At 46.0% G+C, this 14,256-nt stretch overlaps 1 protein-coding gene across 1 annotated transcript in view; it reads right to left on the bottom strand.

The window, feature by feature from the left end:
• Positions 1–268: 268 nt before the first annotated feature.
• The window catches only part of CD244 (CD244 molecule), a 39,523-nt gene continuing 25,535 nt past the window's right edge, over positions 269–14,256 (bottom strand). Inside the window, exons 3-10 of the mRNA XM_062190188.1 lie at positions 10,225–10,339; positions 9,860–10,135; positions 7,502–7,606; positions 6,969–7,039; positions 5,790–5,846; positions 3,419–3,475; positions 1,760–1,816; positions 269–397 (exon numbers count right to left, since the gene is read on the bottom strand). Coding sequence (XP_062046172.1) covers positions 317–397; positions 1,760–1,816; positions 3,419–3,475; positions 5,790–5,846; positions 6,969–7,039; positions 7,502–7,606; positions 9,860–10,135; positions 10,225–10,339 — 819 coding nt within the window. The 3' untranslated portion in view covers positions 269–316. The remainder of the gene's footprint in view (positions 398–1,759; positions 1,817–3,418; positions 3,476–5,789; positions 5,847–6,968; positions 7,040–7,501; positions 7,607–9,859; positions 10,136–10,224; positions 10,340–14,256) is intronic.

A 14,256-nucleotide genomic window follows, 5' to 3' on the forward strand; every position in this document is an offset into this window, starting at 1 on the left:
AAGGGAATCTCCATGCTAATGACAGCACCAACTCCATTTACATGAGACTTTACAAGTACTTGGAATGTGGTCTTCTGTGAATGACCCAGCATTCCCTCCTGTTCTTGTTCTGTCTGCAAGTTGGGAGATATTGCTTAATAGTCTTATGCTTGCAAAGGTGATTAGAAATCATTAAAACAAAATATAGACCATGAACAAACTTCCATATCTTCTCCAGACTAGGAACTGCTCTGTGTAGACTCCTGTGGCATCATCCACTGTGCTATTGTCCAAAGCAGATGCTGATGTGCAAGAAAGGTGAGACAAGCTACGGCAACTAGGAATAAATATCAAAGCTCTCCAGTTCTTCACGGCTCAATCGAGTGGGGTTCTGGGCTTTAGGTGGTCTCTTTCCAACCTGCGAAATAAATGGAAAAATTTCAGACCTACCCACTAGCAGATTCTTGTAACAATCGTGTGGGGGTATGAATCATTGTGTCCACTTTAAAGATTAAGTAAATGGAGCTTAGAGTGGTAAAACAAATTCCTTAGGGTGAGCCACTAGTATGAAGTACAGGAAGGTCTTCAATGCAGTTCTCTGGCTTCAATTCCAGTGCTCTTTTAACTGTACTGTGCTTCCTCCAGACCTCCCAGACTGTTGGGCTTCAGCTGAAGTTCTGGGAATCCCAACCACAACCCACTCACCCTCTCCATTGTGATCAGTGACAACACTTTACTGGACCACAGTTGGAGGTTTGGGTGTACTAGGAATGGTTGGGATGCTCCCCTTGCAGTAACTTCTCTGGGTGTAAATGAGATGTGTAGGTACACCTGCCGAATAGCATTAGGTGGGGATTAGATAAGGGATTCAGACACTGGCAGGCTGCTTTACACGTAGTGACTCTCAGCAAGTTTGAGTCCCTCTTCCCCTCACCCTGCTCGCCAAATGACCTGAGGGAATCAGTTCAGCTAACAGGCTCAGCATTCACCTTTGAACAGCGTCCACTCCAGCAGAAGCTTCAGACCACACATATGCCAGAATGGTCCACTGCGATGGTCGAATTTTAGGAACTCATTTAGAATCACTTATCCTCACTGACATCCATCCCTCACGCCCCTCCTACCAACACACTCACATACACAAACCCTTGGAAGATCTATAGCTCACACCCTGGGAACTAGCTTGGAGACAGCCATAATCCACAATCCAGACTGCCCTATGAGAGTCAAACCCGATGGGAACATGTGTTACATGCTGACTCTCCTTGGGCCTCTACATCTTCATCTCTAACATGAATATTTGGAGGGCAGGCATTTGGCACAGAAGCTGAGAAGCCACTTGGGAAGCTTGCATCCCATATCAAAGTGCCTGGGTTCAGTCCCTGGTTCCACTCCTGATTCTACCTTCCTGCTAATGTAGACCCTGGGAGGCAGCAGATAATGGCCCAAATACTTGGGTCCCTGCCACCCATGTGGAAACCTGGATTGAGTTCCTGGCTTCTGGCTCCTGGCTTCTGGCCCAGTCCTGGCTGTGGAAAGCATTTGGGGAGTGAACCAGCAGATGGGAGCACTCTCTATCTGGCTTTCTGTCACTTTACATTTCAAATAAATAAAATAAATAAATTTAAAAAATAAAATGATGATTTGGATTAGAAGATCTCTAAATCCCTGAAACTCTAGCAATACGTGGAAGACCTTTTCCTAGCACACTATGCATGGCCAAACTTGAATGTTGTGCTGCAGAAATTAAACCCATCCAGGAGGAGTTCCAGAATCCTACCTCTTCGTAGACAGAGTGACTGATGGAAGGGTTATGGTTCTTCACCTTGGATCCAGACTAGAAAATCAAAGAGAGAAAGAATACTTGACTTCAAGATTAGAGATGTCAGTCTCCTGCTGGTGTGAGGGATCCCAAATGAGAATTAGGGCTCAGAAACCCCTGAGGGTATCCTTAGCCAGAAAATTAATAGGGGGCTGGCGCTGTGGTGCAGCAGATTAATGCCCTGGCCTGAAGCGCAGGCATCCCATATGGGCACTGGTTCGAGTCCTGGCTGCTCGACTTCCAATCCAGCTCTCTGCAGTGCCTGGGAAAGCAGTAGAAGATGATCTAAGTCCTTGGGCCCCTGCACCCACGTGGGAAACCCGGAGGAAGGTCCTGGCTCCTGGCTTTGGATCGGCACAGTTCCAGCCATTGCAGCCAATTGGGGATTGAACCAGTGAATGGAAGACCTCTCTCTCTCTCTCTCTCTCTCTCTCTCTCTCTCTCTCTCTCTGCCTCTCCTCTCTCTGTGTAACTCTGACTTTCAAATAAATAAATAAATCTTTAAAAAAAAAGTTCATAGAATCTCCTACCACATGATAAACACTGATGTTTTTGGTCCCCAGGAAAGAGAAAATGCATACTTGCCTGAGAGGATATGTCTGCACCAAAGTCAGAGCTTAGCATTCCACACCCACATACCCCTAAAGACCACAATACACACATTCCTAGTGGGAATATCTATACATGCTTATATTGTAGCATTTAATTCACAATCTCTCTTTCTCTCTCTCTCTCTCTCTCTCTCTCTCTCTCTCTCTCCCCCTCCCTCCCTCCCTCCCTCCCTTCCTCCCTCCCTCTCTCTCTCTATAGGATGCATATTTGTTTGCATGGAGTAAAAGCCTGAAAATATGTTATAAACCCCCTCGAACACACAGTCCCTGATTTGCATGGACTTTCTTGGCTTTGTGGATTCCCAGCTTCCCATGCACCACATTAAGGTTCACAGCCTCACACTGGGACTCCAGCCTTGGAAACACCACTCTTCCCAACCCCTCCCACACAAGGTTGAAAGGATGACCACAGGTACCAAGATACACATCTCAGGTCCAGGTGCAAATAAGAGCTATGAGCTCAATGCTGAGGATGAGTTGAGTGGACAACACAGGATCACCTCAGTCTGGAGGTCTCCACTAGCAGGTGGCTGGTCAGAACCTGTGGTCCCTGAGAATCAACATTGTGTCACTCTTGGTCCAGTCTACTCCGCCAGCTCCAGGCCATGCCCTGCCAGCAAAACCTCTCCATTATCTCTGCCATAGCATCAGCTGTCTGCAAAACCCTGTGGTCCCTCTGCACAGAGCACTTCCTTCCTGTCTCTGATTGCTCTTTGCCCCTCCCCCACAGAAACTTCTGGAAAATCCTATCACCCACTGTTCACTGAGTTTCAGAGCTATTCTTATTCTCCAGACAGAATCAGGAAGGCATTTCTCATTTGCCCCTTAGCATTTAAATAAATCAGTTAACAGAAACTCCTCAGATACACACAGTAGGGGAACAACCCCATTGGGACATGCACACACACTCTCTGCAAATGCATGCGTGCACACACACATGCTTGCATACATGCTAAAAGCAGAGTTTCATCAATTGCACCTGCTAGGAAGGCAGGCAGAGACTCACCTTATGTACTAATGAATACAGTGTATTTGACGTTTCTGATGAAGCAGAAGCAGGAGTCTAATGAGAAGAGAAAGAAAACCATTGCAGAAGCATAGATCCAGCACAAAGAAGGTCATCTCTTCTATCCCTCTGCCTCAACCCTGCCCAGATGAGAGATGCACCTGTTCGTGGGGAGGACTCTGGGCAAGCAAGGCAGCCGGACAACCTGAGGGCTAGTCCCACTTGCACTAACAATAGCTGATTCACATGTGCATTTTCCCTTTATCCTTAGGCCATTTCCATAAGCTGAGAATGACTACTGTTTGCCCATAGCTCAGATGAGGCTCCCAAAGGACAAATAGTCCAGAGACACAATGTGGACACAAAAGTAGGAGTCAAACCCAAGATTCTCCAGGACTCTTCCTCAACAAGTCAGTGCTGCTTTTTGGCCATGTGGACCTGAACCAGGTGTCATCTCAGACTGGAGCCAACCCTCTTTTTTTATTTATTTGAAAGGCAGAGTTACAGAGAGGCATAGGCAGAGGTGGGGCAGGGTGGGGCAGAGAGGTCTTCCATCCGCTGGTTCATTCCCCCAGATGGCCACAATGGCTGGAGCTGGGTCAATTAGAAGCCAGGAGCCAGGAGCTTCTTCTGGGTCTCCCATGTGGGTACAGGGACCCCAGCACTTGGGCCATCTTCTGCTGCTTTCTTAGGCCATAGCAGAGAGCTGGATTGGAAGTGGAGCAGCCGGGACTCGAACCAGCACCCATATGGGATGCTTGCACTGCAGGCGGAGGCTTTACCCCCAAGCCACGACCCCAGCCCCAACCCTCATTTTAAGATGCTCTGATCTAGGCCGGCGCCGTGGCTCACTAGGCTAATCCTCCACCTTGCGGCGCCAGCATACCGGGTTCTAGTCCTGGTCGGGACACCGGATTCTGTCCTGGTTGCCCCTCTTCCAGGCCAGCTCTCTGCTGTGGCTTGGGAGTGCAGTGGAGGATGGCCCATGTGCTTGGGCCCTGCACCCCATGGGAGACCAGGAGAAGCACCTGGCTCCTGCCTTCGGATCAGCACAGTGCACCGGCCGCAGCGCACCGGCTGCAGCGGCCATTGGAGGGTGAACCAACAGCAAAAGGAAGACCTTTCTCTCTGTCTCTCTCTCTCACTGTCCACTCTGCCTGTCAAAAAAAAAAATGCTCTGATCTGACTCTCACTCAACACCCAAGGTTGAGAGGAGCTCTTCCTTGCATTGATTCAGTCCTCTCACTGGAGTTCCATCTGGAAGAAGCAGAACTGACAGACGTCAGCCACTCTTACAATCAGATTTTCTTTGCTCCACAACTTAGCCACCAAATTGAAGATGTTGCTGCATTGGATATTCATTTGTTGAAAAAAAAAAAAATCATTTTTATCATCAAATTTTCATCACCGACCACTAGGAGGCAGTGTTTCCCTCGATAGCAGTGTCAGGCCTGGGTTAGGCTGTAATCCCAGAATGTCAGGAGGCAGCATGGGGACTCAGAAGCCATCTGGCTCCTCTTTGCCACTATCCAGCTATGTGGTCTTGAGCACATTGGCTAACCTGTGTCTCAGTTCTCTCATCTGTGATTTGGGATTTGGATCCCATGTAAAGTATTAGAATCACTTCGTAAGGCTTGGTGAGGTTCACTAAGAAAATAGACATTATTTTTAAGACATAATAAAATAAAAGGGACCAATACAGATTTATTCTTTCCTGAAAACTGGTGAAATATGGAATGGGGATTTTAAAAAAAGTACAAGATGCTGGCACTGTGGCAGAGTAGGTTAATTCTACGCTTACAGTGCCGGCATCCCATATGGGTGTCCGTTCTAGTTCTGGCTGCTCCTCTTCCCATCCAGCTCTCTGCTATGGCCTGGGAAAGCAGTAGTAGAAAATGGTCCAAGTGCTTGAGTCCCTGCATCAACATGGGAGACCCGGAAGAAGCTCCTGGCTCCTGGCTACCTCTCTCTCTCTCTCTCTCTCTCTCTCTCTCCCTCTCAAATAAATAAATAAAAATCTTTTTAAAATTTTTCTAAAAGTACAAGGGCCCAAAGTATTGGAAGCAGCTGGGAGAGAAAAAAGCAGCTGAGTCCCCTCGGAGGGGCTTCACACTCCTCCTTCTGGCTTCATCAGACCAAATTTGGTGCCAAGCAGAAGAATTCCCTATTCCCGGGATTTCTGGTTCTGTTAAGATCCTCCCAAACCACACAGAGATTTTCAAATAATTTCTTAATGCAGCTGAGGCCAAACAGTCTTCCAGGCTCCAAGAACACCAAGATTTCATCCTGCCATTCAACACTGTGCATCTTGAGAGAGCTTTAGGAGGTGCTATAGATGGGTAAGGAATGGCTAGGGAAGTCAGAGTGGTACCTGAGCCTGGATCATGGAGTAGATGGTGCTTCCTTCTGGGGGTTTCTGCTCCTGTTCCTGCACAAGAAACAGGATAGAGACCTGAGTAGGAGAAGACAGCACAAGCAGGAAGAGTTCCTGAGAGCCTGGGAGGGAGGTGGCAGGGGTGAGGGAGACAGGAGGAAGAGCTATTTGTCGTGGAGCCTTTAGCAGGTTTGAAGGGACTTGAGCAACCCTGCCCGGGGGCCCCCTGTCACTTCCTTCACCTCGCTAACTTCTGTACTAAATTCACCACACAATCACCGATAACGGACAGAGCTCTAAGTGGGGCTCTTATCTGAGCCTTGCCTCGGGGTACTTGAACTCAGAGGATTTAAACAGTTTGAAGACTGCACATTTAAGTCCCTCCCTGGATCCAGCTTTCTTGGCCAGCCTGCTCCTGGGCAGCGGCAGGGCTGGATGGAGCCCTGGACCCAAGGCCAAAGGCACAGGCTTTCCTGCTCCCTTCATCTCTCCTACCCCTCAGGAGACTGGGGGTGGAGGTTTTTCATGCTGCTGAACCCTGAGTCTACCTGGCCAGTTAGGGCTCTGGTGGGGAGACACTGGAGGCCAGCAGGGTCCATCACACAAGGCAGAAGCTGACCTCTGTGGGAGCAAGCAGAAGCTGCTCCTGTTAGGTCAGGTTGCTTCTTCCCAAAAGGCAACGTAAACCACTGAGCCAGTTACAAAACTGTAATGGTTTGGCTGTCATGCTTGCCAGCCTAGGTACCAATTAAGAGATCCAGGAAAATAAGCTCTGGCTTGCTAGGAAGGTGAGAGTTTGTGATCAAACCCAAGAGGGAGGCTGCACTCCTGGCATTCCTCCCAGCTGGTGAGACCAGACAGAAATGAGGATACCATGGCAATCTGGGAAGACAGCAGCAGCATTCTGCCTCCTGCTAGTGATGTCTGTCATGCTCCATTCCTTCTCAGCAGGTACTCTGCACCAAGATGCCCCTTGGCCTCCCTTTATCTACTTGGCTTCCTCTTTTCCTCCATGGCCAGAGCTAGGAAGCTGCTAGAAAGAAGATAGATGGGAAGGGATAAGGGTCCCTTTGAGAGGACAGCTGTGCAGTTCCCTCTGCCTTCTCTGAATGGCCACCCTCAAAAGAGCATCTCCCAGAGCCATTGAGAAAGACCCCAGCCCCTAGGATGCCGTACTTGATTTCTTCTGATTTGCAGGTCCTTGACATCTTCATAAATTGTCAGCAACTCCTTGGGGCTGGTCTCTGCTGGAGGAAGGAAGCAAAGAACACAGCTGCGGAAACCTCCATGAGGCCTCCTCAGTAGGTTTCTGCTGCTGACGGGTTGTTCCTCTACCGCAGATGGCTAAGATTTTAAGAAAAGTCTAGATAGGAGGCAGGTCGGTGCTCTCCCCAGGGCACTCAAAGAGCACAGTGAAGCAATCAATCCTGGTATACCTCTTCCATAAAGCATGGCAGTTACTCCCAAAACCAGCCAGTTGCAGATAAAGCTGGACGTTGGGGGTCAGGCTAAATATCCAGCAGCCACCACAGAAGGCATGAACTGGGAACTAGCAGTGCTTGCCCTCCCCCAACCAAGCACACAGATACACCAACACTCCCGGAGAAAAAGGACATGCTGTGCTCCCAGGCACCTGTCACCGGACACAGGATCAAGCTACTAGGCCCACTGCCCCAGGCAGTGCCGCCTCCCAAGGACCTTCCACTTACACGACTGCCTCCTCTTCCTCCTCCACATGCAGAAGAAGGTGAGGGTGCCAAGGAACAGCATGGTCAGAATCATGATGGCCACCAAAAAGGGAAGAAATTTGGATCCTATGAGACACAAAAGGATTGTGCCCTCAGCACTCCCTTCTCTTCCCCCACACCTGTCTGCTGCAGGGGCTGTCTCAAATCCCAGTCCCTGAAGTTGTGTCTTGGCTTAGTTGAGTGGCTTTGGAGTGGTGCCAAGGGCATGGGTATTTCTCTTGGACAGACCTGATTCAAATTCTAATTCTGTAAGCTCTGTGCTACTTGCTTAACCCCTTTGAGCCTCAATTTTCCTTCCTGTAGAAAGGAGATTATTGACCTACCTATGGGAATAATTATAAGATCAAATAACAAAATGCTTGAAAAAGTTCATGGAAAATGGAAGGTTTTTCTGTGCAAAAAGTTTTTGAAATCCATATGTAGTTCTACCATAATAAACATTGTTCATGGACTTCTTGAAAATCCCTTGTATGCATTGCTTTTAAAATTTTTTCACCAAAACAAACTAGCTTTTAATTCCATTTTCCATGAAGGTTTGAGGTACTTATATATATCCAAAGCATCTGGCAGAGCAAATGTGATGTGTATCCATTCATTTGTTTTTAATTGCAAAAATACTCATGGCATGTCTACCATGTGTGGACAAGTCTTCCATTCACCTTCCTGCTATACCTGCTTTCACTGCTCTCATTTGAATTTCTACATTTAACATTGCATTGCATGTGTGGCTGATATGTAATCCAATCAACGAGAGTAGAAGGGGAAGGAATTAAGTGCTCCAGGTGCTGGCTATCTAGGTTCTTATTTTTTTAAGATTTATTTATTTTTATTCAAAACTCAGAGTTACACAGAGAGAGGAGAGAGAGAGAGAGAGAGAGAGAGAGAGAGAGAGGTCTTCCATCTGCTAGTTCACTCCCTAGTTAGCCGCAGTGGCCGGAACTGTGCCAATCCGAAGCCAGGAGCCAGGAGCTTCTTCCATGTCTCCCACACGGGTGCTGGGGCCCAAGGGCTTGGGCCATCATCTGCTGCTTTCCCAGGCCATAGCAGAGAGCTGGATCAGAAGTAGAGCAGCCGGGGCCAACGCTGCAGCTCACTTGGCTAATCCTCCGCCTGCGGCGCTGGTACCCCGGGGTTCTAGTCCCGGTTGGGGTGCCAGATTCTGTCCCAGTTGCTCCTCTTCCAGTCCAGCTCTCTGCTGTGGCCTGGGAAGGCAGTGGAGGATGGCTCAAGTGCTTGGGCCCTGCACCCACATGGGAGCCCAGGAGGAAGCACCTGGCTCCTGGCTTTGGATCGGCTCAGTGCACTGGCCATAGCGGCCATCTTGGGGGTGAACCAACAGAAGGAAGACCTTTCTCTCTGTCTCTCTCTCACTGTCTAACTCTGCCTGTGAAAAAAAGGAAGTAGAACAGCTGGAACTTGAACCGGTAGCCATATGGGATGCTGGCACTACAGACAGTGGCTTTACCTGCTACACCACAGTGCCGGCCCCATGCCTAGGTTCTTCACAAACATTATCTCACTTAATCTTAACTGCAATCCTGTGAGGTATATGTTAATATCATCCCCCTTTACCCAAAAGAAAATTAGAGATTCAAAGAAGCTAATGAGTCTGCTTGAAATCACAGAGTTAGTGAATGTTGAGACATGATTGACATGACCCAAATGTCAGTGTCCTTGTCCCTGTGTTAGGTGTTTAATTCTTTCTATAGTACTTAGTTTTGTTGCCCCAACTGGGCTGTAATTTCCATAAAGACAGGGACAGTGTGGGTTTGTGTTCCTGTAATGTCCATGATACTGGCATTAAGTCTTTGTTTACCTAATAAAAGGTGCTGCAAACTTAACTTAGGTAATCTCCCAAGTGAACATATTCAATAAATCCAGAATTCTCCTAAATATCCTGGGATCCTTCTGAAGTTCCCACTGACCCATGGTGTTGGTGTATAGTGTCTTCAGTTCTTGGAGAACTATGTGGCTTGGGACACATTATCACTTGGGAAAGAGAACTATATCTCCTTCAATCCCTCAGAGGAAGATCACAGCCAGGATCACAGCCGGTGCAGGACTGAGTCACCAAACTACTATGCATTCCCACATGGAGGATAAACTTGCCTCTCCAGAAGGGGGTAGGGGTAAAATTCACCTCAGACTAGGACAGGCCTGGCTGTATAGTCACAGAGGCTAGGATGCCCAGGGGAAAGGCTATAAGGCATTGGGAGTAGAAGCCAGGGATCTCATACACCAGCTTCTCTTGCACAAGAGTCCAGTTGTGGGACCCAACACCTTTGGCCCCTGTTATAGCCCACAGAGTGCTCCACATACCCTGGTGGGCACTCGAACAGCCCTGGGTAATGTTGAGGGTGTGGCTTGCCCAACTGGCACGGTTGCTGACATTGCAGGTATATGTGTTCACGCCATCAGTATCACTCCGCTGTTCCACATAGGTGAGATTCCTCCCCACCTGGAGCAGCTCACTCCCTCTGTACCAAGTATAGTTCACATGCTCATCCATGATGACCAGGCAGGACAGAGTCATTTGGCATATTCCTTTTCCCAGAGCCTTCCACTCCTCCTGTATGTGGGGCTTCTTGACATGATCTGGAAGCAAAGACTCTGATCAGAAAGGCTCTGGATATACTAGTCTTACAGGAATCAGAGGGTCAGGGTAATCAGTCCTGGAGACTCACCAAACACAGAAACGTTGAACTTGACTTCACAAACATGCCCAGACTCATAGGTGATGCCAAGGACATAGAAACCACTGTCCTGCGGCTCTGATGCCTTGATGTGAAGATCCAAGCTCTGAAATGTATAAATCAGTCTACTGCTGAAATTATGTGAAATAGAAGGTTTAGAATGAAGTGAATCGTTCTTCCAAGTCAGTATGACATGATAGTCTGGAGAGAAGGACAACTTCACCTTCCACTGATAAGAGTATACATTTCTCTGTGTCTTGAGGAGTCGGGGAGATAACCTGAGAGGCATTCCTGAGAGGCCATCCATGTGGGCAGGAACATCTGGGCATTCTAAGGAAGAGAACTCAAGTTGAAGGTGGCAGAAAAAAACAGTGTAGGTAATTGAATGTGATCTCCCTGAAGACAAGAGAATGGGGATAATAGAAGGAGCTTGGAGCCTAAGAGAAACTTAAAAATGTACTTCTTTATCTGCTTCTTCTTCTCCCCACATTCTGTTCCTCTTATCTGAAGGAATCCACACATCAATAATAACAGCTGAAATCTCTTGAGTAATTACTATGTGACATAATTTTTCTTTTTTTTTCTTTTAAGATTTTATTTATTTATTTGAAAGTCAAAGTTACAGAGAGGGAGAGATCTCCCATCTACTGGTTCACTCCCCAGATGGCCACAATGGCTGGAGCTTAGCCAGGCCAAAGCAAGGAGCCCAAAGGCTTCTTCCAGATTTCCCATGTGTGTGGCAGTGTCTGAAACACTTGGGCCATCTTCCACCACCTTTCCCAGGCCATTAGCAGTGAGCTCGATCAAAAGTAGAGCAGCCAGGACATGAACCAGCGCCCATAAGGATACTGGAGTTACAGGGAGCAGCTTTACTCACTATGCCACAACACCTGTCCAGGCATTTTTCAAACACTTTACATGTTTTACCTATTTAACATCACAATTCCATAAGAGCTTCTTATCCTCATTTTTAGGTGAGCTATAAAGAACTTCAGTAAGTGGCCCAAGTTATACAACAAGAATGATGAACTTGAAATCCAGTCAGCTTGTCAATTGAGAATAAATCCATAACCATGATATTATAAGCATTCTAGCTGATGTCACTCCCTCCCTACCTCACTGAGACAACCAACAGAGACCAGGGATGACTTCCAGAAATTCTGCATAACAAGATCTGGAAAGATTACCACTTCAATATAAGCTCATGGTCCCTCTTCTCTGCTCGATTCATAATCCTATCTTACAGAATTTAGCACATCAGACTGTGAGAATTACACATGAACATTTGCTAATTTTTAGTGGTTAGAAAGTCTCCATGAAGATTGCTCCCTAGAAAATAATCAGAAAGAGAAAAGTCAAACTACACTTTCCAGGCATATCCAAACAATTCTGTTTCTAGGGATCAAGATGAGAGCTAATGAACATGGGATTATGACATGGTAGAGCAGGCCAGGACAGTCAGTAGGAAAAAGTAGAAGTTGTTACAGCTGTTTTTTGGCAGAAACATCATGGCACGGCCCAATGGAAAGGATATAAAAAGGTTGTCTGCATGTATTGGGGAAAACAAAGGAGAATTTCTAGGAGAAAAGTAGGATACGAGGATAGTTATACGTCTGTTAAAATGGAGAACATTAGGAAGAAAATGATGGAAAGGGAGGAATTTTTACACATCCATCTGTTTTATAAGTGCACTCATTCCCAACCACAGCTTCACTCTATTTCCTCAATCGGCAGAATGAATAACTGAAGGATTTTCAATACTATTGGGTCAATGGAATATATTTCTTTGATCCTGGTGTTCCTGTGAGTAAAACAAATGGGGTTCTCATTTATATTTTCATAACTTGTTCTGGTTCTTCCCATTACCAAATCAGAAGCTTCTTAAAATAAGAATGTGCTGTGTCTCTCCACCACAGTTCTACAACTATTTATGAGAACAGATCAGTCTGTAAATAATTGCACAAAGATCCAGAGAGTGAAAGTAAGTGAAAAAAAAATTATCAACTCTACAAAAAAGGACGTAACTTTCATCATTAGTTATTCAGTCTCTAGTGAGTCCTCACTGTAACTCAGATTCCAAAGAAACAGCACCTCTTCATGTATAAGATGTGGCTCCTGCCTCTAGAAAGTTTGTGATCTGCAAACAGAATATAGTTTCACTGCATAATATGCACTTAATGGTTGACAAAAATAATCATCTATGGAATTCTAATTATGATAATGGAAAACCAGATTAAGACATGCTAACCAACCCTCCCACTGAGAATAACTAGAAGAAAAATGAACAAAAATACAAAAAGCATGTCATTAGTATTATAGGGCCAATATCTGCAAAAAGGAAACTCAGAGACTAGACCAACTTTTTTGAAAGTTGTCATCTAGAGACATCTGATTTCATAAAAAGTAGCTGAAAGCTTGAGAAATTGAAGAGAACTTAACTATAAACTCAGGAACTAAGACAATGAGGTATTCAGAGCCCTTCTCTTAGGAAGTGGGTAACCTAAAATTCACCAGATTTGGCATTGGTTACAATAAAAAGACTATATATTAAGAGTAACAATCAGGGGCCGGCACCATGGCACACTAGGTAAATCATCCGCCTGTGGCGTCGGCATCCCATATGAGCGCCGGTTCTAGTCCTGGCTGCTCCTCTTCCAGTCCAGCTCTCTGCTGTGGCCTGGAATAGTGGTGGAGGATGGCCCAAGTGCTTAGGCCCCTACACCCCGTGGGAGACCTGGAGGAAGCTCCTGGCTCCTGGCTTCGGATCGGTGCAGTTCCAGCCATTGCGGCCATTTGGGGAGTGAACCAACGGAAGGAAGACCTTTTTCTCTGTCTCTCTCTCTCTCACTGTCTGTGTCTCTACCTGTCAAATAAATAAATAAAATATTTTTTAAAAAGAGTAACAATCAACAAGAAATGAATGAAGCTCAATTTCTAATCATCACAATCCTGAACTTGACTAAAGTGACTTGGAATCTCTATAATTTGTCTGCCTTCTCAAGGCAAATATAAAGTATTCCTGGAGGAAAATGACGTTAGTTAGGGCATTAAATTACTTCTAGCATTTCTCACGCACAATTTCCAAAATGAAATTTAAAAATATTGAATAGATATAAGAAGAGGACACATGCACAACACTAAAAGTAAAAATAAACCATAGGAAGAGATCCAAGGAACATCTATGTAGTGGAGTTGTCAGTCATAAACTTCTAAGTAATTATGATCAATAGGTTCAAGGAAATAAAATGAAAGTCTAAGAATTCTGGCAGAGAACTAGTGTGATAGAATGCAAAAATGACCATGTCCTTGCAATGTGACTTGGCCACTCCTCCCATCATCAAGAATTGGGGTCCACTCATCTCTCTTCTGATTGGACTGGCCTTCTCAATAGAATGCAATAAAGAATTTTTGTGCCAATTGGTAAGCCTTGGTTTGAAGAGGCATTGCACATTTCTACTTGTTCTTTGGAACCTTGTCTAGCTGACATGCAAACAAGTCTAGAATGCTGCTGGAGAATGAGTGATCACATGTAGCAAAACAAACTAACCCAGCTGAGACCATCCTCACTGAAAACTACAGCTAAATCATGTTTAGTTGTAATCACCTACTTTAAATCAACATTATACTGGAAGCCATAGCTGGTTCCACAAAGCACAGAAAATAAATGAAAACAATAATAATTGGAATTGAATATGCAAAATGATATAATTGTGTATATAGGAAACCCAGAAGAATACTTGAGCAACTATTTGAATGTGTAATTTGACAAGGCAGGTGAATATAAGGCCATATACAAAAATTATTCGTAGGGCAAGCATTTGGTGCTGCAATGAAGACACCACTTGAGCTACCTATAACCCATATCAGAGTGCCCTAGTTGGCGTCCCAGCTCCTTTACTTCCACTCCAGCTTCCTGCTAATGCACACCCTGGGAGGCAACAGAGGATGGTTCAAGTACTTAGGTCCCTGCCAGCCACATGGGAGACCCAGACTGAATTCCCATTCCCTGGCTTCAAATACCTT

The sequence above is a fragment of the Lepus europaeus genome, chromosome 5 (genome assembly GCF_033115175.1).
Source record: "Lepus europaeus isolate LE1 chromosome 5, mLepTim1.pri, whole genome shotgun sequence".
Lineage (NCBI taxonomy): Eukaryota > Metazoa > Chordata > Mammalia > Lagomorpha > Leporidae > Lepus > Lepus europaeus.